We start from the raw sequence: 23,626 nt of genomic DNA, 5'->3' as shown, positions 1-23,626 counted from the left end.
CTCGACCTAAAGATATATGGGAGCCGTTCACACAATGGTCGGACAGCAGAACTCGATCCCCGGTGGCACTCGCGGACGGGGGAACAGGAGGGGTGCCGGCTGAGATTTGAGGGTGGAGATGTGGTTGGATGATGATACCAGCGCTATGTGTGTGGCTACAGGGATGCATGTGATATCCATTATACCAAAATCTGCGATGCAGATGTATTGTACTGTTGTTGCTCTCTTCTAACTGCATTGATTTTTCAGGCTGCTTTGATCCTATAACGTTAATGTCCCCCCCTCCCCTTCCCCCCCCCTTCCCTCCTCCCTTGCCCATTAGTAGACTGATGTTGCAGAGGTCTTTGGAGCGGTACCGGTTGTTCATTTTACGTCTGGTTTAATGTTTCAACTAGCTATGGAAATATGCTGATTATGTCTCATGTGATATGTATGCTGACGTATTGTATGCTATGTAAAATCAATAAACACATTTTTTTTTAAAAGCTACATGAAGAACATGGCCCCGGGAAAGTGCAGCAATCTGATGGACTCCTGGTATAGTTTGGTGCCACTTATAATGACAAACTAGCCCCCAAACTTGCAGAAGTTTATATTGCAGAGAAGGAACTTGGCTATCTACCCACATCTACAAGAGAGGCACTGTTGATTTCACTACTCGAGCCGGGGCATCCACCACATGACGTGAATGTAAATAGACCATTGTTAATTCTAAATGTTGACTATAAAATCCTTTGTCCTATACTTGCTATGTGGCTCTTGCCTTACATGCCGAGACTGATACATCAGGATCAGGCAGGTTTTATTCTACCAGCAGCCGACAATATACGGTGCCTCCTAAATATTCTGATTGATGATACTTTTGATAGCAGGGAGGCAGTGTTGATAGCAGTCGATATGAACAAAGCCATTGACAGCCTAAACTGGCAGTACCTTTATAGGGTGATGGAGAAAATGAAACTGAGGGGTGGCTTCCTGTGCTGCACTAAATTCCAGAACTCGAGCTCCGCTGCCTGTCAATATAGGAGGCCTGATCTCAGCGGAGTATACAGTGGAACAAGAAACACGACATGGCTGCCAGCTTTTGCCATTGCTGTTTGCCCTGGCGGTGGAACATTTGGTTTGTAGCGTGTAGCGTGCGGTCTGGGGTTCATTATGAAGGTCATGTAGTGTGGGGGAAGAAGCGTCACATGCCCTGCATGCTACTATTTTTAAAGGTTGTGCAGTCAGAGTCAAGCAGGGCTGTTGGATAGCTTTGGAGAATTGTCAGTGCTGCGCATTAGTTAGCAGGAAACTAGTCTGCTTTGCATTGGTGCAATATAGGAACTGGCTCACGTGCTGCGGGGACAGGTGTGGGAACCCACTTGTCTGAAATATTTGGGGGGAAGATTTACAGCGACAACCATGATCTACTTGAGGGTAATTTTGGAGAAGCAGTGAATGCAATGCGGTCTGGCATAGACTTTTGGAAGACTCTTGCTGAAAGGCTATTGCTGAAAGGGTGGTCCTACCAAGACTGCTCTATTACTTCTCCATCCTGCCAGTAATCATCCCTAGGAGTAAATTCAGGAAAATTGAAACTCTACTAATTGACTTGATATAGGGTAAGGGCAGGCATTGGATGGAGCTGTCCAAACTTCAGCACACCGTCAAGGAGGGCTGTATTATCTGGCAGCTCAGCTTCAATGGTTCAACAAATGGGTATACATTAGGAAAAATAATGGGGCGATTAACAATGTATCACTTCCTACATATTGGTGGCTACTTCAACTTCTGCTTAACTCTAAACATACTAACCTAGGGGGCCATAGAATACTGGCGGTTGCTAAACACTGCTGGCTGTGAGCTTACGGAGGACCTGGACACAAGCTCCCTACTCTCCTGACATACCGTTCCAACACCTGTCAGTGCTGCCGCACAAAGGGAACTGGAGAGGTCTTGTAGAGTGGGAGGCATCTGGCATTGACGGACTGATGGATTTGTTACGAGCCGGGTAACTGCTACCGTTTGAAGAACTGCAGGCAGATTTCTATCTGCCAGCTGGTCACTTTTAACTTTACGGAGCAATTCGCACGATATGCCCTATTACTGCACGCAATCGTAAAACTTCAGTGAACTGCTTCCACCTCGGAGCAGGCCTAAGAATTTTGGGGGGCTATACACAACATATCTGCTTAATAAAGGGGATGGTCCAACTAATGAGACAACAACAGAGCCTGGAGTTAGCACTAACACCCCGACTTCATAGAGGAAAGATCAGATGTAAGAACTTGGACACACATATGCCTTAGAGCATATGGTAGAGCCCAGATTCAAGAAAGGCGTAGTTGACATAGGTGGGAAATCTGGTGGCATTGGAGAGCTTTAGCAGGAGGGAGAAGGCGTCGATTGGCAGCCGGACATGGGCTTAATGGTTAAAAACTGATGCAAGAGGTAGGTGTCCTGACGGTACCAAGCTATGTTGACATCCCTTTGTTTTAAATGTTGTGAAACGTTCATGATTGCTGGTGCGCAGCAGACAAGTCCTGCTGAGTGCTAGGCGTGGTAATCCTTAAAAGGTGATGCTGCCCTTCATCTGGGATGTGGGCTACAAAGCTGTGTATTGGGCCTTCTATATATGAGCAGCCGGCCCCAGGGTTGTAGGTGTGTGCCTGTGTATATCAGTGACACTCTTTTTCAATAAAACTGTTTAAAAAAAAAACTTTATGGAGCGATTGTAGCGGCAATCAGAAAACACTGGGGATCCTGACAGAATAAACCACTAAGACACCATGGCTGTCATACTATCTGCACCATCACAGGCACTCATAAGGTAATCACAGACTTATGTAAAGCACTTTGAACTGATATTATTTTCTCATTGACAGGGAACAAAATAAAATGGCCTCAGATACTGGAGAGCTGATTGCTGGTGCAGACTGGTCAAAAACATTGGAGCAGGTACCAAAGGTCTCTAGAAATTATAGATTTAAGTTAATCGACTTTACTTTCTCCATAGAGCATACCTTACGCTAGTTAAAATTAATAAATTCGACAGCACTGCAAGTGTAGCATGTCCCAGCTGCGGGAAGCAGGGGGCAGAATTGTTTTACATAGTATGGGATTGCACCTCCTTCTCAGAATATTGAACCAAAGTTATCGACTTCGTTAACAATGTTACCCACTGGAATATTTCATGCTCCCTGATGGCGTGGTTGCTGGGATTATATCCATGCCCGGCCAGATGTGGGTCACAACCAGATTTTTTTATCTGATCCTAGATAACACTAAATTGGAAGGCCACCAGAGGGCAGTGTATAGAAAAATGGAAAAAGAAGCCTGATAGAAGGCCAGAATATAAGAGTGGTGTACTGTTGAATGCAGTAAAATGAGGTAGGGGGTCCATAGACATAGCACGAACATGGGATAATCTGTTAGCCTATATCAGATAGACAGAATCTTCCTCTAGGGCTTGTTCACCCCCCAGATGAATGGCACATGTATAACACAGCAGGCTTGGGATTACCAACTGCACACATCCCACTAGGACCGTGGACCTGATGGAGGGCATGTCACAAAGAGAGGCTGATGTGGGCCTTGTCCATCCTTGAGCTGTTCTTTACTTAACTAATGCTTGAACTACATGCTCCATTGCCCATGGCTTTGTAATAACACATCTATGCACATTAGTCAGCTTGGAAGCGAGGGGAGTGTGTTTGTTGGACTGCTTTGTGGAGCGGCTAAAATTTGTTGCAACCCTGTAATGTCTTAATAGCTGGTTGTGTATATTGCTTAGATATTGCAACAAGCTGATGGCTAAACCATTTATTTGTATGCATATAATGTGTTTGGCTACATCCAAAGCATGAACAAAGATCTTGAAATCATGTCATGAATGTCATAGATACCAATCGTAAAAATGTTTGTAGGTTAATCCATAAGGAATTGTAGAGCTCGATGAAAGAAGTAGAATATTGAGTCCAGTGCAGGGAGGCTGTGGGAAGGACTTTTCAACTTTGGACCATATGTTTTCTTTCAACCATATAATAGAGAAATAAAGCAACAGCAGAAAACAACTGTAACACTGATCACTTTTATCACAATCATGCATGCAACAGGTCCAAGAATGGCCTCTGAGTGGGACAATAGGGAGCACAATATATATTTTCTGTAGCTGCCACACATCACTGACAAAAAGTTCTGGAAAAGGTTTCAACCCAATCTTGCTCTGATCCTTCAGACATGTGCAAAAGCCTGACATTTCTGTGTTGTGACCAGTCCTCAAGGTCTCAATTCCTAAGACACAGGCAATTCACGGTTTACATGCCCACCTCAGCCAGCACTGGTAATCAAAGGTACCACCATGTTCATGTCAGTATAACCACACAAATTGCCACATTATGAGCTACAGCCACAGAGCAGATTTCAAAGAAGCCCTCTGTATATCAGATTGTAATCTAATGCACCAGTCCTAGCCGTTCCTTGTCTATGCAAGCTTCTAAGTAAGCTGTACCATGTTATTTCAGAACCCCTCCTCTGGATCACTAGAGCACAACATAATAGCCAGCAGCAGGAGCACACACCACTGATATGTGATTTGTTTGAAGAATAATGTGGGCGAAGTAGTGCAGACATCTCAACCTACTAACAGGGTGCTGTCTTTTTCAGACCCCCGAACATCAGTATTAATAAAGAAAACACCAATATGTAGAAAACAATGCAAATTTTGCACTAACACATGGAAAACAGGCAAACTTGCTGTCTTGAACCATCCCCATGCACACCAGGTAAAATGGAATACTAGAGTCAAGCATAGACATTCCTTATCTTTTACCCTGTGTCCCTAGTTTGGCCTCTGTGGATGGTAGGGGGGCTGGTTTAGTTTGGGAAGGAGGCCAACTTCTCACTGTCCTAATCCATACTACGGAGAGCGGACAGCGGAGCAGAGAGCAGCAAACGCCAAACGCCACGAGGAGAGGAAAGTCACGGCGAGAAGCTCCAGCGGGTCTGAGAGCCTTGGGACCGTGGAACCGTAGAGCCGGGGCCGAGACCGGGGGCCGGGACCGGAGATGAGAAGAGGTGCGAAGCGGATTTGAGTATTGCGGGGGATCCCAGCGGCTCTGAGCACTAAAAACTGTGGAAAAACTGTGTGCAGCTGCCACGAGTGCTCCACGCGTACCGCATAAACCGTGAGTGCTGTGTGTGCTGCGGGTGCTGCGAATGAATTGAGAGCCCCGGCCTCTGCAGTGTGGTGCTGTGGGGGTCTCAATCAGCTGAGTGAGCTCCTCCTGAACTCTTGACCATAGAAGCCAAAACACAGCCATAACACAGCAGTTAGAAAGTTTCAGAAAAGGCTGATTTAAAAGCCGGTATTAATTTCCTGGTACAGCTGGCATTTAAATTGTTAACTTAGGGCATTCATTGCCATATTGCTACATTATTTAGCTCTTCCCTTTAGCCCCGCCCTCGCCCCCGCTCTCTCCCTGACGGCAGCTGTCCTTCACCTATAGGGCAGACAGGCTTGGGAGGGTGAGCGTATTGAGGGTGAGTAAGAGGCAGAGGCAGAGTTGAGTAGCAAAGTTGAGCGGCCATCAGTGGGAGGTCACATTTTCCCTCTGAACCGGGGAGGCCAGCCAGTGACCGAAAGAGACCGAGCCGGAGAAGACATCTGGCTGTGTACTGGTGGAACGCAGGTGGTATGCAGGCGTGAGCGCGGAGACCCGCGCTGGGAAAACAACGCCGCTGCAACTTACTGGCCCCAAGCCTACAACACCAGGGGGATAACATAACCTCCAAAAAAAAAAGGAATGAAAGTACCTATCTAATTGATTGACCTAACAGAGTTGAGCACCTTGCCTTCATCAAGGTCTGGGATAAAAATATAGGGAAGTGCTGAAAACGCACGAAAATATAGAGGTACTATGCGCTCTGGCAAAGTGAGAATGCCGGGAACAACTGTTAGACGCACAAAGAAAATACAACAACCAAAGGTCTTAAAAAAGGTGAAAGCGAATATTGTAGGAGCAAATCAAACAATAATCTCCCCAATAGCCAGAATGTTGCAAAATCAGGAAAAATCCCGGATAAGTTTGAGTTCTTAAAAGATCCATCTGGTGCTCTTATCACAATGCAAAGGGATATGGAAAATGACAAATTACAAACTCCAATTAAACCAACGAGTACTGAGAAATCCACTAGGCAAGTTATGCAAAGTACCCCGCAAAATGGAGATTCTAACACACAAAAGAAGGACCATGAATTCCAAATCACAGATCAGGATATGCTAAATGTAACCATTTCTCCATATTTAAAACAACAAGATAAACCAATAGAACTAGATGTTTTAGAAGCATTGGAAAAACAAGATATATTAACTAAAAGTAACATGATGGAATCAAAGTTGTCAGTAATACCTATAGAAATAAATGTAGAAATTATGAAAAAACCGCAGTCATCAGTCGAAGAAAATATGACTAAACAAACTAGTATACAAAGTTATAATACTGGGAATGCTAAACAAGAAGAAAATGCAATTCATAGAATATGGCAAAGTAATAAAACAATTGAAGATCTGGTCCCAAAAACAAACATCCTCCTTACAACAGAATATGCAGCTTCCACTGAACGGAAGGGAAATACAATACAATCAAAAAGGAATTAAAAAAAACAGATATTGGAATGAATTGGGATATTTTTTATCAAACATCAACACTAACTCTAGAAGCGTTAAAATACCAATCCAACAAGATGGACATTCAAATTGACCTTCTTACAATGATGGCAAATGCAGTTGCGGGGATAGATAATAAACTTGCACAGCTTAATGGTCTGATAGTCAGAGTACAAAATGAAAAACAAAGAACGGACATTGGTTGTATCTGCACCCCACTTATGGAGAAGCTAGTAGCAATACCAGAGGTTTTGCATACTATAATAGAAGACACAAAAAAAGCTATTAGAAACAAAAATGGCCAGGAAGAAAGCATAAGAAAATACAAATGTGAAAAGACTGAGACAGCTAAAATGGAAAATAAGAGCTCTAGGGCAAGTGTCGATAATGAAGAAATAGGAACATTGAGGAAGTCCCAAAACAAAGCAAACATACAGGATGAAAAGGTTTTATCTATAGATATACAAGCAATGGAACAAACATACGATGAAACGTCCAGTACGGAAGCAAGGGTAGAGTATGAATGCAAAGAACAGGATACAAATGGTTATACTATGTCAAAACGACAAAGAAAAAACTACGTAAAGCAAGGAAAAATAAAAAAGCTAACAACCATACGTATGAAGACTCTACAAAAACTGAAGATACAATAAAAAAAAGCCGAAGTACAAAGAGAAATATCAAATGAGGAAAAAAAGACCTCTCCAACAACTAAGAATGAGACTAAAAAATTATTCTCAATATTTGTACAAAAACCAGTATTGGAACAAACATTGAATAAAGATCCTAAAACAAGAAAAAAAGGGATGGAAATAAAACTGATAACTATAACTAACCGACCGTTGGTTAAGGAAAAACATTGGGAGAAGATGAAATGCAGGAGGACTGTTCTGAACTCTATAATATGAATGGAATGAATGACACTACGCCTTTAAAAGTAACGGGAAAAAAAACATCCCAGCAACAAGATCAATCCCATAATGTGAATACAGAAACGTATTTTAGATCAAACGAGAATGATGCAGAAGAAGGATTATACAAAGACCAGTAGAGACTAAAACTATATTACCGCATTGGGACCATCTTGTAATTGAAAACCGGGAAGGAAAAAAACGAATTACATATAGAACGAACCAAGATCTGGAGGTATCTTGCAAAGAAAATCAACGAATCAATGAAAAAGTACAGCTTATATTTAAACCTGAATACGAATCTAGAGGTAGATATGACACACTGAATAGAAGGAACATCCTTAGACTATTTAAATCAATTCCAACATTAGACAATATTAAGAATGTCGATATTAATTCCATTGAATTTATTGCAGATAAGGATAGTCCTCAAGAATCGACATTGATCACTTTAAATTCAATGTTAATAGCAGAAAAAATCTTAAAAGAACTTAAGACATTTAAAACCTGGGGAATTTACATCACTAAGCAGGCACCAAAAGTCTATCCTACCCCATTTATTAATGACATAAATCATGTCCCAAATGAAAAAAACACTATACAAAAAGGAACAGTGCTAAGGAATGCCCAGGGTAGATCTAGTAATACAATAGGAGTAACATCATCACCTACTACAATAGAAAACATTTCAGCAATAAATGAAAAATGGATTTCCCAGGCACTTCATAACAATATAGATCAATGAACGAATAACAGTATAACCTCCCAAACAAAAGTAACGGAGATGAGAATGTGTTCATGGAACATAAATGGAGTGGGGACAAAGCTTTACAATGCACAAATAAGCTCAATACCCTTCCAATGTCACATTATACTCCTCCAGGAAACCTGGGAAATACACCCTTTCATATTGGAGGGTTATGTAGGTTACTATGAACATGCAAACAAAATTCACAAGTATGGACGACCGAGTGGGGGGCTAGCAACCTTTATTTCCAGTAACCTACAGGCGGATAATGAGCAACTTGTAACTAATAGTAAAAACATACTTATAGTCAAACTGAAATATAAAACAACTGATCAAAAGATAAGGTCATTAATTATGATCAATGTATATATCCATCCAACAAAACCAAGTAGAGCATCTATATGTGCTAATCTTAAAAGCATTTTGTAGGAACAAATGCTGGAGAATCCATTAGCGGACTATGTGATGACGGGGGATTTTAACCTGAATTTATTAGTACCATTTACAAGGGATGACGTCACACAATCGCAAGACCTTCAGTGGTCAATCCCCCAACAGCATCTAGGTGGTAGGACTAAATATGCACGAAACAAAATTGGTATAACATTCATTAAGGACATAGAAGCACTGGGTTTGCGAATCCTTAATGGCCGATTTAAAGAGGATACTCCCCCAGCATATACGTATATCACGCACAATGCAAGCACTAGGATTGACTATACAATGGTATCACTCAATATATTTCAAAATGTAAGCTCATATATGTTAGTTAAAGTTGGTGATAGTGACCATTGTCAGCAGATAATAACCACCAATATCAGAAACAACATTAACCAATCCTACCATACTGTGTCGGGGTACACAGGAACGATAAATTATAAAAAACGTATCTGGACTAATCGGAATAAGGATAAGATGAATGAACAAGTCCAGAATATCATAGAGAGTTGCTTCAATGAAAGACCAATGGAAACAATAGTTGAACAATGGGTGGAATTCACTAGGGAATTAGTGAAACCTCAAACTCAAGATAACCTCAATATAAGGAGTGTAAAAAAAAAGGAGAAGAAAAGGATTCATATATAAATCTTCCGTATACAGTAACGAAGTTAAAAAGAACTCGGAATAGGATATGAAGACAAATAAAAAATATGACTGCTAATGAGGAAATCCTAATTAAATTGAAATTATTAAATCAACACCTGAAAAAGTTAATATGGAATGAAAAATATCAAGCAAAATTGTGGTCAAAATTATTTCATGCAAGCAAACAAGCAAATGCAAGAGAATTTTGGAAAATCATAAACAAATTAGTGACACCGAATAAATTGGTGGTTTCATCAACTATAACTGAGCAAGAATGGGTTACATTTTTAGGAAAACATCTAAACCGTAATGGAAGTACAATAATCAATATGAAAATAAAACTAACTACTATACCCAGTCATGAGATGCAAGAACATTTTTCAATATCAAAAGACCAATTAGTAAAACTAATAAAGAAACAGAAAGATGGGGCACCAGGACCCAATGGGATACCATTTGCCCTTTATAAAGAAAACCCAGACTTATGGTCGAGCTACCTAGTAAAGGTATTTAAAGAAGTCATAGAGGCAGGTATTATGCCTGAGTCCTGGCGAGGATCCTTAATCTCCCCAATATTTAAGAAAGGAAACTGGGCGCTAGCGGAAAACTATAGACTTATCACCCTTCAAGACACGGATGCCAAACTGTTTGCTGGAGTACTTCTAATCAAATTAAATGAATGGGTAATAGAAAACAAGATTTTACCATTGAACCAGACCGGTTTTATTAAGGGGCTTGGAACAATGACGAACATTATGGCGTTATCATTAATAATTGAAAAGTCACTCAGAGTTAAACAGCCCTTGTATCTATGCTTTGTAGATTTTAAAGCCGCTTTTGACTGTGTCCAAAGAAATCTGTGGAAAAAACTCCTGGATAAAGATATTCCAACTGAACTATTAAGATTGATTCAATTGTTATACAGTAAAACCTGGGTAAGAGTGAGAATGGGGGACGGCTAAACATTAACAAAGGAGATCCCAGCACTTGAAGGGCTAAAACAGGGATGTGTGCTGGCCCCCCTTCTTTTTAATTTATTCTTGGGAGACTTATCAGGAAATTTGGATGAGCTAAATGCACATCCTCCGAAACTAGGGGGCAAACAAATATCTAACCTAATGTATGCAGATGAAGCCATCCTCTTAAGTTATACCAAGGTTGGACTTCAGCGTCTAATTAACCGAACAATCTTGTATGCTAAGGAAAACGGAATGTTGATAAATGAAACCAAAACAAAAATTATGGTGGTTACTAGGAACATAAAGTTGAGACAAAAAAACAAATGGTATATGGAAAGCACGAAACTGGAACAAGTAGAAGTGTACAGGTATCTGGGTGTACTATTCGACCAGAAGGGAAATTATCATCTACAAAAACTGGATATACAAAGAAAAGCTAATGCGTTAACTGCAGCATCAGAATATCACAGAAATCGCTTGGAAACCTAACCTATCGGCCGCTCTTGAAAATTATAGGGGCTAAATTACTACCAACCATAGCATATGGCAGTGAGGCATTAATGGGGAAGGATGCTGAACTAATAAACAATGTTCTTTCAAAGACATACAAATCTCTTTTTTATCTTCCAAACAATGCATCACCAGCACAAATTAGATTGGAATTCGGTTTAAATAATCAATATTTTGCACGAAAAGGCCAGTTTATCAAAACCTGGTATCGGATAAAAAACGACCATGGTCATCATATATCTCAGTTACTTTGGCAAAAAATAAATAATAATATGAAGTCATCTGCATGGAAGTATCTTAATGAAGCAATAGAAGAGTTTATAATCATGCCAATTTGGAATAACACGATAACCAATGGATCGTTTAAAAAAATAGTAAATCGGACAACAAACCACCTATCACTTGTACATGATAAAGATACTCTTGCAAAAAGAAAGCATTCATGGTCGGTAATTAATGGATTTCAAATAAAGAAAGTACAAGAATACTTGGAAATCCCCTGGTCTGAAAAAAGTAAACAATGTCTCCTAAAAGCGAGATTTGGAATTCTACCGGGCCTTAGTCACCTCCCCCCATGGAAAAAAAATAAGAGTAACACATTATGTAGACTTTGTAAAGCTGGAGAAGAGAATATTGTCCACCTCTTATGTATTTGTCCAGGACTCCGTAATCAAAGACGCACATCACTTAAATTGCATTTTAATATACGTAGAATAAGGACATGCAGGCAGGCACTAAAAATTTGTCTTCACTCAAATGATATAATCATGAACGCTGCCTTCGTAAGGTTCTTAATGCTAGTAATTAAAAAATTGGGAGAATAAATTATAAAATATGAGCTTAATGAAATTTTAACGAACTTTTTTTAGGATGTAATTGTTTTTAATGTATCTTTTTTTTTTATATTTGGTAATATTGTAAGATTTTAAATAATCAAACAATAAAGAATTTATCATTAATCCATACTACGGGGGAATGGGAGCGACCTTCCACTCACAGTCAAACAATAAGGCATCACTTCCAAACAGACCGGAACAGGGTCTGTCTACACATATTCCCTACATAATCCCACCACTCCAGATCGCCAGTGGGGTAAATCTAAAGATCAAAGTAAGACCTTAACTGCCCTATGTTTCCTTTCAGGGAAGTGTGATGAGGAAGAGGGGAGACAGAGCTGTTATGGGTTGATAAGAACACAAGAAAACAACTGGATCTCAGGAATATCAGTGTGTCAATTAAGGAATACGAGGACTACCATTAAGAGGCTGGTAATGTAGGGGTCGAAACAGACCTATGATAATTGACTATGGGCCAGATGTAGGTCGGTCGGTAACGGCCGAAAATCGGTATTTTCGGCCGTTACCGACCGGTATTTCAGAAATGGTATGTAGGGCACTCAATTTTACAGAATCGGTAAATTTACCGATCGGTAAATTTACCGATTCTGTAAAGTTCCGAATCGGTATTTTTACCGATTCGGTAAATTTGATATGTAGGTGGGACTCTTGAGTCCCACAAGCCTTACCGAATCGGTATTTTACCATCAAATCCAATTTGATGGTAAAATACCGATTCCGGTGTGCATGCACATGTGTGCATGCACACATATGACAGGCAGACCTGCCCTTAGGGCAGGTATGCCTGCCACATGGCACCCGAGCCTCTTTTGGGGGGGCCAGAGGGTGTCAAAGTGACACCCCCTGCACCCTTGTGAAATTCGGTATTTACCGATTCGGTAAATACCGATTCGGTAATGCCCATTCATTCCTATGGGCTTCAAAGCCCATAGGAATGAATGGGCATTACCGATCGGTATTTACCGAATCGGTAAATACCGATTTTTCTCCGATTCGGTATTCCAGCACATCTGGAATACCTACATACCCACCCCTCTGATTTACCGATTCATAATTACCGAATCGGTAAAATTCGGTAATTATGAATCGGTAAATCAATCCTACCTACATCTGGCCCTATATCCTCTGCCCTACTGTAAGTTCTAAAGGAGAGCCAAAGACACTGATAAGACCTCATCCTCTGACCTATTTACACCCATTATAGAGGAAAAGGCAATAGGCATTGTTTGAGAATTCTAAGGGGCATACTTAGCAGCCTTCAGTGCCACCAGAGCGTCACTTTTTTATAACGCTCTGGAAGTGCAGCTCCATTTTCCATATTTACAAGGTGGCGCTTAGCCACTTTGCGTGGCTTAACGCCATCTTGTACATATACCACTTTCTGCCTCAGTCCTCTGCTGCTAAGGGGCGTGCAATGGGTGTTTATGTGTGCGTTCCTCCACAACAACCATTGCTTTTTGAGCTGCCCCAGATTTACAATGCTGAGGCAGTGCCAAAAACGAATTACATGGAATACCAGAAGTCAGAATGATGCAACATGTAGAAATTAATTAATATCGCCTAATTTGTTATCTTTCCAGGTCTGCTGCATTGTGCAGCACACATAGAAGGTGCAAATAGCCATTCCTGCACATAAACAATTGTCCCTGCAGCGCAGGCACCCGTGTAACATGGAAGCAGGGCCTGCGCCGGCGCTAGGCAGATTTTTTTGCACCAGCGCTAGTGGAAACACGGGGGTGCACCCTATTCTTATCAACACAGCATATCCCTGCAGTTTGAAATGCAGAGCGCGGCGCTGCCAAATTTGGCGCAGCTCCGTGCTCTGACATTCTCTTGTGAATATGCCCTTACATTTCCTTGGATCTGCAACTGAACATAATGAATGCAAATATATACATGACCAATGAATGTGTATCTCAAAAATACTGCAACTGGACCAAAACAAGCAAACATGTTCTTTCCAGCTGCATTTCGACGTGCCCCACATTGCTGTGCTGGGAAGACGGCCATTTTCAATCCGAATTAATTAGCTACAAGCACCTCTAGTTCATTTTCATTTCAGAATTTGACAATTTCTTCTTCTAAGCATGTGAATGTTATAAAGTTTAACAAGATGCTATTTGTAAGGCAATGGAAACGCACACTCACAACGCTTGAACTTCTTACAGCTTAAGGGGCTGCCTCAACAATTCATTGTCCGAAAACACTATAACGGTTTTCTTATTTATTCAAAAAGAACGCCAAAGTTATGTGAATATCATCATTTTAAAAAAATGAATGAATTTAAAAATAGAAGCTTCTGTACACTTATACAGTGGATGAAAAAGAACACCATTGCAAACCGCAGACTGGTGAACTTTGTTTAATGCATTTCAAGTGATAACTGATCCTCAGGGTGCATCATTTATGCATTTGACATTTTGCTTGATAAAAGGTGCATGTTTCTCTATTGGACAAGTCTATAGTTCAGCAAAATTGGCTACTAGTCATGATTCCTTGTTGTTTACTTTCCTGACCTATTAATGAGCAATTTTGCATATGCTCAGTTGAAAACGTTACCTATCCTCTCCTCACCCCATGCAAAAGGTCAGCTGTTCCAAAGCATTACCCATGGACAACCATAATTTTATTTTTTACAACATCATTTGTGATCTGCTATTGTACTTATTAAATAATTGGCATTGAAACATTTTCTACAAAGACTACGAAACATCTGAAATAAAAGATTGGGTTTAATAGAAATCTGACATGTTTCTTTCCCACTAGCTCACACTATCTTCAAAAACAGCTGTATCATCACGGCTGGCTGACAAGCCCACAATCTCAGGTGGCTCTTGGCACACCACAGTCACCGGGAGATTGGAGACGAAGAAGTACAACAGGCAGTACTTAATTTGTAAAATAATAAGTGACAGGGCCCTGACCAGGAGGTCACTGCACCTTGCACCACCCATCGTCCCTGTCATCGCTGCCACTTTATAAATAATAAAATAAATAAATAAATACCAACTAAAAACCATCTCTCTTGCCTGCAAGTGCAAAAGTTCAGATTATTCCAGGTCCCCAAAGCTAAAGGAATGGCTGGAAGGCAGGTATTAGTCGTTTTTAATGCATATTGTATTAATAAATTACCTTTGTTTGCTCATCTTTAAAATAGATGATCAGCGCCACCACATGGCAGACTGTCATAAGTGTGGTGTTGACAATTTAGTGCCGGTGCCGAACACAAGAAACCACTGGCTCAAAATAAGCACTGACAACAGGATCTTCCATCTATGCACTCAGGATCTAGAACGGTAACCATCAGTAACAAGTCAACCCTGCTACAATTTAGGAAACAGCTGAAAAAAACCTCTTAAAGGCAATACAGAACAAAGCAGGCACAATACACTCTCAGAAGCCAGCTACTTCTCCAGTCACTTGATGGCTGGCTCTTTACCGTTGACCTGTACATCTCTCCTTTACTTTTAGGCTAGGTTTGCGCTACATGAATACCACATACATATTTTCTCAGTCTCTTTGGCTCCTGAGCTTTCAGCCATCTAAAATCAAGGATCAAGGGTGACTGGTAATCTTTGAAAGTGGTGGGGCGAGCAAAGTGCCCCCACACTTCCCAAAGAACAAAATTAAACAACCGCTCCATCCAAGAGACCAAACTAAAACAACCCCTACTTCCAAATGCCCGAAATAAAACACAAACTAAACTGCATGCATTACACATTGGACATAAATGAACAAAATTAAATGGTACTCAAGGACTGCAAGTCCTCCTCGATGTTCTTTTGCAGTCTGTGGTATGAAGAGCTTCTCTAACCAATCCAGATGCTGCTCTCATGCTGTTAACCAGCATGAGAAAAGTACTATGATTCGATGGAGCAGGCTGGCTGAATGATCCTTCAGGGTCTGGAGACCTGTGCTTGTTCTCCACCCAGCTGTCTAAGACAGCAAGCGTTGCAGAGCTACAAAGTGCGCATTTCCAATCTAACATCTCTACCCGCCCCCTATTTTCCCAGTTTTTGCCAGCAGAAGACTCCGACATTCTTGCTATCCTCAAATCTCTAAAGTCGGGCTCTCCATCGGACCCATGTCCAGCTAGAGCTTTAGCAGGGGTAGCTGGGAGTGTTTATCTTGAAGTCACTTCTATTATCAACCGCTCACTCTACTCAGCAAAGGTTCCCACCCAATGGAAACAGGCTAAACTTCTCCCGCTTCTTAAAAAAACAACTGCTGATCCCCTGCTGCCTTGTAACTACCGGCCTATCTCTTTACTGCCGGCACTGGCCAAAGTTTGTGAAAAGGTGGTATTCCGTCAACTTGAGGCTTTTGATGAAACATCTGGGGTGCTCCACCCAGCCCAGTCAGGTTTTAGAACATCTTTCAGCACGGAGACGGCATTGGTTGAGGTAGCTGAAGCAATTAGGGAGTGCCTGGACGGGGGCGGCAGAGCGGCTCTGATTTTATTGGACCTCTCTGCCGCCTTCGATACGGTACCTCACCAGCTTCTCCTTGATCGGTTCTCTTCCATCGGCATCTCTGGGGCGGTGTGGGCTTGGCTGAGATCCTTTTTGGAGGAGCGATCCCAACCGGTATGAATGCCTCCTTTCCCTACCTCTGCCAGGAAGCTATCAACTGGAGTCCAGCAGGGCTCTAATTTGAGCCGCTACTCTTTAATATCTATATGACCCCTTTGATTGCCCTGGCAGAGAGGGTGGGTGCCAAAATTATGGAATATGCCGATGATACGCAGCTTCTATTTACATGGAAAGGATCTGAACTGTGCACTGGGGTTGCGCAGAGGTGCCTATCTGCTGTGTTTACCTGGCTAGCCAAGGCACATCTCAAGTGCAATGAAGAAAAATCAGAGATATTGCTTTATGGCAATTTCCCCCCGCTGTTTAGAGAGGCCTTGTGGCCCCCAGACTTCCCATGTCCACGGTCAGTGGGTAGCCCGGCCAAGAACTTAGGGATATGGTTCGGGGAAGATCTTCGGTTCGCCGAGCATATTAAAAAAATTACTGGTATCTGCTTCGGCACCCTTAAGATTTTTAGGAAGTTTTTCCCTTTGTTACCGCAGCAAGCAAAGGAAATGGTGGATCGGGCACTTATCCTTTCCAGGCTTGATTACGCCAATGCCTTACTTATTGGCATCCCTGGCTATCTCATGAATAAAATCCAACTGATTCAAAATGCGGTGGCCAGACTTCTATTTAACATCGCCAAACGATCCAGTGTGAGGCTACTTCTACATGACCTTCATTGGTTACCTGTGGCCCAGCGAGTCCAATTTAAAATCCTGATCATGGCCCATAAAGCCCTGCATGACTCTGGACCTTCGTACATTAGGAAGCGCGTGACCTTTTATAGGCCTGGCCGCTCGCTTCGCTCCTCCTCTCTTCGCCTACTGGCCATTACTCGGTTTTGCCGCTCTAGGATGGGCGGCCAATCGTGGTCAGTAAAGGTGGCCATTCTATGGAACAGCCTTCCTGGCATTTTGCGACATACTCAGGACCTCCGTATCTTCAAGAAACTTCTCAAAACTCATCTCTTTAACCCCTCCATCTAATTTTATTTGTGCTCTCTCGGCCTCTGTTCATCCACGCCCGGATACTCCAGAGTAGTTGTGCGCGCTACAAATCATATAGAACATTACATAACATTTCAGGCTGGCCGTCATAAGATAGCTAGCCAAATTGGCATGCTTAATTTGAAGTGTCTGGCCAGCCATTGCACCCGTCCTCGATGGTGTCAAAATGGGAGCAGAGGGCATGACCCACATTTTATGTAGCTCGCGGGCAGGCTGACGGCTGCAGCACTCCTCGGTGAAAAATAAAATGGCAATTAAATCATTTAATTGCCATTTTATTTTTAACACTTAGCGCAGCTCACAGCAGGCCGGGAGGGCGAAGCTTCCCCACTCTGATGAAGAAACGGCTGCTGTCAAGGATGGTAAGTATGCTTCATATCAGTCACTCATATATAATTAAATTAATTAATTGAGCAATATTATCCGTGGTGGCACTCCCAGGTAGTTATTCTTGTTGATAGGGTGAAGTTCTGAAACAATGCCAAGGGCCTTACGTTACCTCTCTCAATATTGCAGTTGTATGTCAGACTCTTGGACTCAAATTTACACATTTGTTTGTTTGTTGCTGTGTTTTCACTGGGCTATTGAGGTGGAGTGTTCAAAGAAGATCTGCTTGAGTTTGTTTGTGATAACTTAAGGCTCAGACATTTTTGTACCACTGAAATGCGTTGTAGTGACTACTTGATTTTGGAGGTCAAAATAGGAACAAATATGAAGGGTGAAAACACATTTTAGTTACAATAGAAATCAGTTGCTGGCGGTATCACACTTATTTTAGGAAATAATCTCATTTTGAAGGTTATTCAATCCAGTGAAACGTCTTCCAACTATGATACTTCCAAGTTTACATCACTGCTCTTTCCTCCGTGTTGGTCTACCTAAACATGATGTTCTCTGCTCTGCTTTAGGTCATTCCAAATTCATGTCTAGGGTCAGATTTACAACTTACTCATGCAGCACAGTGCAGCAGCCACAAATGCTGGGCTGCATGAAAAGGAGAGAAGATGACAGCACCATATTGACAGAAATATGTCACTCTCCTCCCCTTTCCCTAGCGCCAGCGCTAAATTCAGCTGTCATGCGCCACGGAGACACCTTTGCATCATAGTTGAAGGATGTCTCAGTGAGTCTAGCACAGGTTTTGTAATGAAAGGCTACCCTTCCAGTACAAAATACAATGCATAGACTGACTTTTACCCTCTTGCCTCTTTGTATGTCTGCTGTAAAGTGCAGTACATGTACAAAGTCGGAAAAGGAAGGAGATATTAAAGCATTTCTCCTTCGTTGCAGCTACTTCAAAAGGGCGCAGTTTTCTAATGCTATACCTTGTCTACTTTATTTAGTAAATAGGGTTTAGTGTCAGAAACCTTGGGTGATTGCATGGGAACGCCCATGCTCCATCCATGGGACGCCTCCTTGGCGCTAAATAATGCAAAGTAGCGCAATGCCCCGCTTTGAGTTACTTTCACGTTATTTCCAGCATTAAACAAGTTTAGCGCTGGAAAGTAAATCGGAAAAAAAGGTTTTACGCCAAGTTGCATCACTTTTGTGACGCAAATATAGTGTCAAATCTTAGCGAATCTCCCCCCAAGACTGTTATTTGCTTATCCGTTTTCCTAACATACACCTCCTCATTTTCTTCACGTATTCCAAGCACATTTTTTTTTGTTTTCGTTCATACTTTCTATGTTTTGTGTCTCAGTGTAATCACTCTTTTGGATTCCCTTGTGCTTTCATTGTTTGTACCCTTTAAGCTGCTAGACTACGAGACTAACTGCTGCCCGAAATACATGTTATCTCCCTCTTAAATTATGTTAAAAATGCCTGATTTATTACCTTTGTCAACAGAGACTTCCAATCTAAACAATACCCAATGTTTTTCCATTGTGTTTTTTACTCTGAATATTTTGTACTGCTAATGTTTTACAACCCTTTGGACAAATTTTCTCGAAAGTATTATAAAACAAAAAATAAATACAGAAATACACACGTTAATAAATACAAGATTTTACCAGATGAGCCCCAAAGAATACTTACAGCTTTCCAAGATTGTTCACTGGCACATACTTCTTGTATCCTCTCCTTAATTGCCACCTCTGTGGAAAGGACTGTGATAAAGCCATTGCTCAACAGAGTAGACAGCTGACTGAGGAAGGCTTGGTGAAGGTTTTGTGCAGCTTTGGCCTCATAGTATGACGTTCGCAGAGTTTTATCTAACTCAGCCATTTTCCTCTCTTTGTCTTCAAGGTTTTGCTGGGAATTGTCCCAGACCATATGGCTCTCCTTTAGCTTTTCTAATAAAATATTATTATCCCTCTCCATGCTTTTCTTGGCCCGTACAGCTTCATCCCGTTCCTATTTTTAAAGACAATGAGAAGTGTTAACAACTTAAAGCTCCAAGTTGGGCTTCCTATGCATTTTGCTCAGTGCTGTTTCATACAAAAGAAGGACTTTACGAAAAAAGTGAGATATCGTCACTTATTCTGAAGCACATTATATATATATACACATCCACACACACACACATATATTTATATATATTCACCTAAAAAAAAAGGTTAAAGTCATGTTATAGTTAGGTTACTATCGTACTTTACATTTAAAAAAACTTCGAATTTCACTGAAAAACCCAAAGGTCAAAGGGACATTAGAGGTAGGTGAAAATATCATTTAAAGCATATTGGACCCGATTCACAAAGGTAAACTGAGAAGAAAGTCAAACTTTACGACTTTTGGAATTCGCAAAGGGCGTTTACTAATCATAAATGCCCCCAAAAGTCATAAAGGTTGACTTTCGGTATTCACAAAGGACATTTACGAGTAGTAAATGCCCTTTGTGAATACCGAAAGTCGTAAAGTTCGACTTTCCTCACAGTTTACCTTTGTGAATCGGGTCCAATGTTTTAAACTAACAAAACCGCTGAAATTCATCAATGATGTAATTGTGGATGTTGCAGTCATGTTATCAATGATGACATAGATCATACAATGAGTGGTGTAATATGCGAGGTAATTAGCAGTGCATGGCAAGGGTGCAGTGCAATCCTCGAGGACAGCCAACCTCACGTTGTGCAAGGCCTTCGACCACGCACGGCGTGGAGTAGGCCGCAGGGCCTTTCCTGAGGCCAAGATCTACATCCATTACCCCGTAGGCAGGCAGCCCCCCACTGCGCACAGCTTTCAGGTATGAACGACAAGGAGCTGGACGTGGGCCAGACCCTGCACCCCACTCCACATTGGCTTGTGAGCACTGGGGAGGGTTGGGCACAGGGTCTGGTGCCCAACCGCCCACCGGCACACATGGCTAAAAATAAGGGGTGTCACTTTAAGTAAAGCAGAAGTACTGAATCTGTCAAAGTGTCAGAAAGCAAAAATATAGTTAAATACTTCATCATTAAAATTCAGATAAAAAAGACATAGAAAATGTTCCATAGACACCTAAAACAAAGCATTACATCATAATAACATTTTGCTTCGTAGATACCAAATTGTCTGTAAAAAGCGAACCCAAATAAAAACTATTTCTCTTCTTGTGTCAGAATTCAACATCCGCAAGGCCTCTTTATACTGTACTACCCTTAACAAATGGTATAACGGAACTAAACACCTTTTTCATTGAAACACATATTCGGGCAAAAAAGTGATAGTGTGCCTCCGTTTCCTTCTGTGATGGACACTGTAGGAAGCAACCTGGAAGCAATGGAGAGCTGGTAGTCAACCAATTACTTGCGAAACCTCTAAGCGGCTGGTTACCATAACCAGGTTTTACAGGTAGATGTTTGGCTGAGTGAGAGGTAATTCAATTTAGAAATGGCTCAAGCTTTGGAGCGTATTTGATGTCAACAAAGTGGTCAGTATTACTTCCATCTCTTACAGATTGATACCTGGATTCCTTTACATGCAATCAAAATCAAGTCTTTAGAAGACTGCATGCACCCTTAGTGATCATGGTTGGTGCAACAAACAGCTCTTGGATTCCCAAGGGCGTCGTACAATACTGAGCAATAGCTTTAAACCTTTGTAAGCATGCTCTATAGGATGCTAGTTCCTCTGTGCACTAAATTCTACTCCATTATAAAAGTGGTCTGGACTTGATTCCATAGGCAATACATGTAATACCCAAATCTAAATGTAGGGGTAATGGAAGAGGTGCTGGGAGGTAGATTTAACAGAGCTTTTAAAAAGCATTCTCAACACGAGAAAGACCAACAACATTGCTAAAGCCACAACATTCAACACTATAAGTTGCTGCCCCTCTAGCCTTGGCTCTGTAAAACTCCAGTGCTGGTGATATCAATCTAGTAGTTGTAGATTTAAAGTACTTTAGTACAATTGACGCGGAATATTAAAGTGCTAACTAGCTTCTAGTGATTTGTGAGGACCAGGACATAGACGTTGAGATTTTCACCCCTAGATAATCAAAAGGTGGCATTCTTTCTATTCCTTTCTATCAATGTCTTGCCCATGGTCAATTGAAGCAGTTGCAATTTGTGCTGATTAAAGCTCATCTACATCGTTTTCTGGGAGTTTAGTTTGAGACCTATGAAAATTGCATGGTGAAATTGTTCCTTGGGACTCTCCCTTTTTCCCGAAACTTTCAATAAAGGAGATGATCAAAAAAGAGCACTTTCTATCAAAGTTTCCTGAAGATTGGAGAAATGGTGTCAAAGTTATTATCAAACAAAAAAAACATTTCTTGTGGAAACACCATATGTACCTAGTTCTGAATGCTTACCTCTCACGACCTGCTTCAGCTGCACAGATGCCTTGCTCACAAACACATCAATCCGTTGTATCCATCCTTATATTGACAATTGGTAAACATAAAAACAGGACAAAACTTTGGTTGCAAAATGAGGCACCATCGTGAAATGGCTACAGACAATCTGGAGCCACTATGTAGAAAGTAGGTGAAAAGGAGTGTCCTGATGTTCCATGGCTATACATATTCATCATATACACAAAATTAATTGAAGATATATCAACAAAATAGCAGCCAGTTGGGCAAATCTCTATTCTTAATGGGACAGTCCATATTTTTTTTTAATCAATCAGTATTTGTAAGGGCTTCTTATCACTGATGAGGGTATCCAGGAGCTGTGCTGAGGAGTCAGTCGAAGAGCCAGGTCTTGAGTCCCTTCCTGAAGTGGGTAAGCAAAGGTGAGGTGCGGAGGTGGAGGTGGAGGGGAAGAGTGTTCCCGTACTTGGTGGCGAGAAGGGAAAAGGAGTGTCCTCCTGTGCGGTAGCGGCGGATGCGTGGTACCTGTGCGAGGGCGAGGTGAACGTAGTGGAGATTCCTGGGAGGTAGGTGGAAATTCGTTTGGTTGTTCATGTAGGTGGGTCCTTGGTTGTGGAGGGCTTTGTAGGCATGGGTCAAGAGCTTCAATTTGCATATTTTCTGGATGGGGAGCCAGTAGAGGTCTTTCAGGTGCTGAGTTATGTGCATCCTCTTTGGCATTTTCTTCGTGCCACTTGTTACATGAACAGGACAATTGTTTCTTTAACCCTGAATAAGCACTTGTTGGATGTTGTGTTGTCACAAATGTTATAATCCTGAAGTTGAAATATATATGTCACAAATAACTATTGATGTTCACATTGTAGAGATTATCAAAGTAAGCCTTTTAGCACAATTGGTGAGCAGATCTAACTGATTTGTTTGAAATTAAGTTATATCTTGTTTGTGACATTCTAAGGAGTTATGGAAACTTAGACACCCATAACAACAAAAAAAATAAGATACGTTTAATGTTAGGGTTAGTCTAAGTTTGGTGTGTCAATTAAATTCTGTTTTATTTAAATGTTAGCTTTAGAGCTAGTTTAAGACCACTCATTCATTTTTATTTAGTTTAAAGTGGAGGTTAGGATTATATAAAAGTGGATTGCTTTAGGGTTAGGTTAAGACTTCTTTATATTCCATTAAATACAAAATAATTAGGGAGTGACATTAGTATTATTGTTAGTCTTCTGTTAATTGTTTTTAATTTAGGTCTATTCTTACTATTACCATTATACTAAAGTTAGTGATATAATGTCAGTTAGTTCAATATGATTTATTGTATGATTTAGGTTACCATTATTGTTGAATTAGGTTTAATTAACTAATTAATTACATTTAAAGTAATTAAAAATAGTTTAAGGGGTACTCAAAGACAAAATGCTGGCCACTGAGATATACAGTGATCTATCGGTAAAATGTTTGATTCCCAGTGCGACTGATTTAACTATCATCCTTACATTATCAGTGAATTGAATACCATTAAAACCCTAAATGCAGGCATTAGAGTAATCCTGACTTTCACATAAACATTGGTTTACAACT

At 41.0% G+C, this 23,626-nt stretch overlaps 1 protein-coding gene across 2 annotated transcripts in view; it reads right to left on the bottom strand.

The window, feature by feature from the left end:
• Positions 1-23,626, bottom strand: part of LOC144781452 (coiled-coil domain-containing protein 170-like) — a 782,697-nt gene that overhangs the window by 336,046 nt on the left and 423,025 nt on the right. For both annotated transcript variants that reach the window (XM_078660314.1, XM_078660315.1), the window contains exon 8: positions 19,342-19,659. In XM_078660314.1, the coding sequence (XP_078516440.1) occupies positions 19,342-19,659 (318 nt within the window). The remainder of the gene's footprint in view (positions 1-19,341; positions 19,660-23,626) is intronic.

This window comes from Lissotriton helveticus, chromosome 9 (genome assembly GCF_964261635.1).
Source record: "Lissotriton helveticus chromosome 9, aLisHel1.1, whole genome shotgun sequence".
NCBI classification, from domain to species: domain Eukaryota; kingdom Metazoa; phylum Chordata; class Amphibia; order Caudata; family Salamandridae; genus Lissotriton; species Lissotriton helveticus.
Note: the sequence above shows the minus strand (reverse complement) of the source record. Positions and strands in the feature narration are given on the sequence as shown.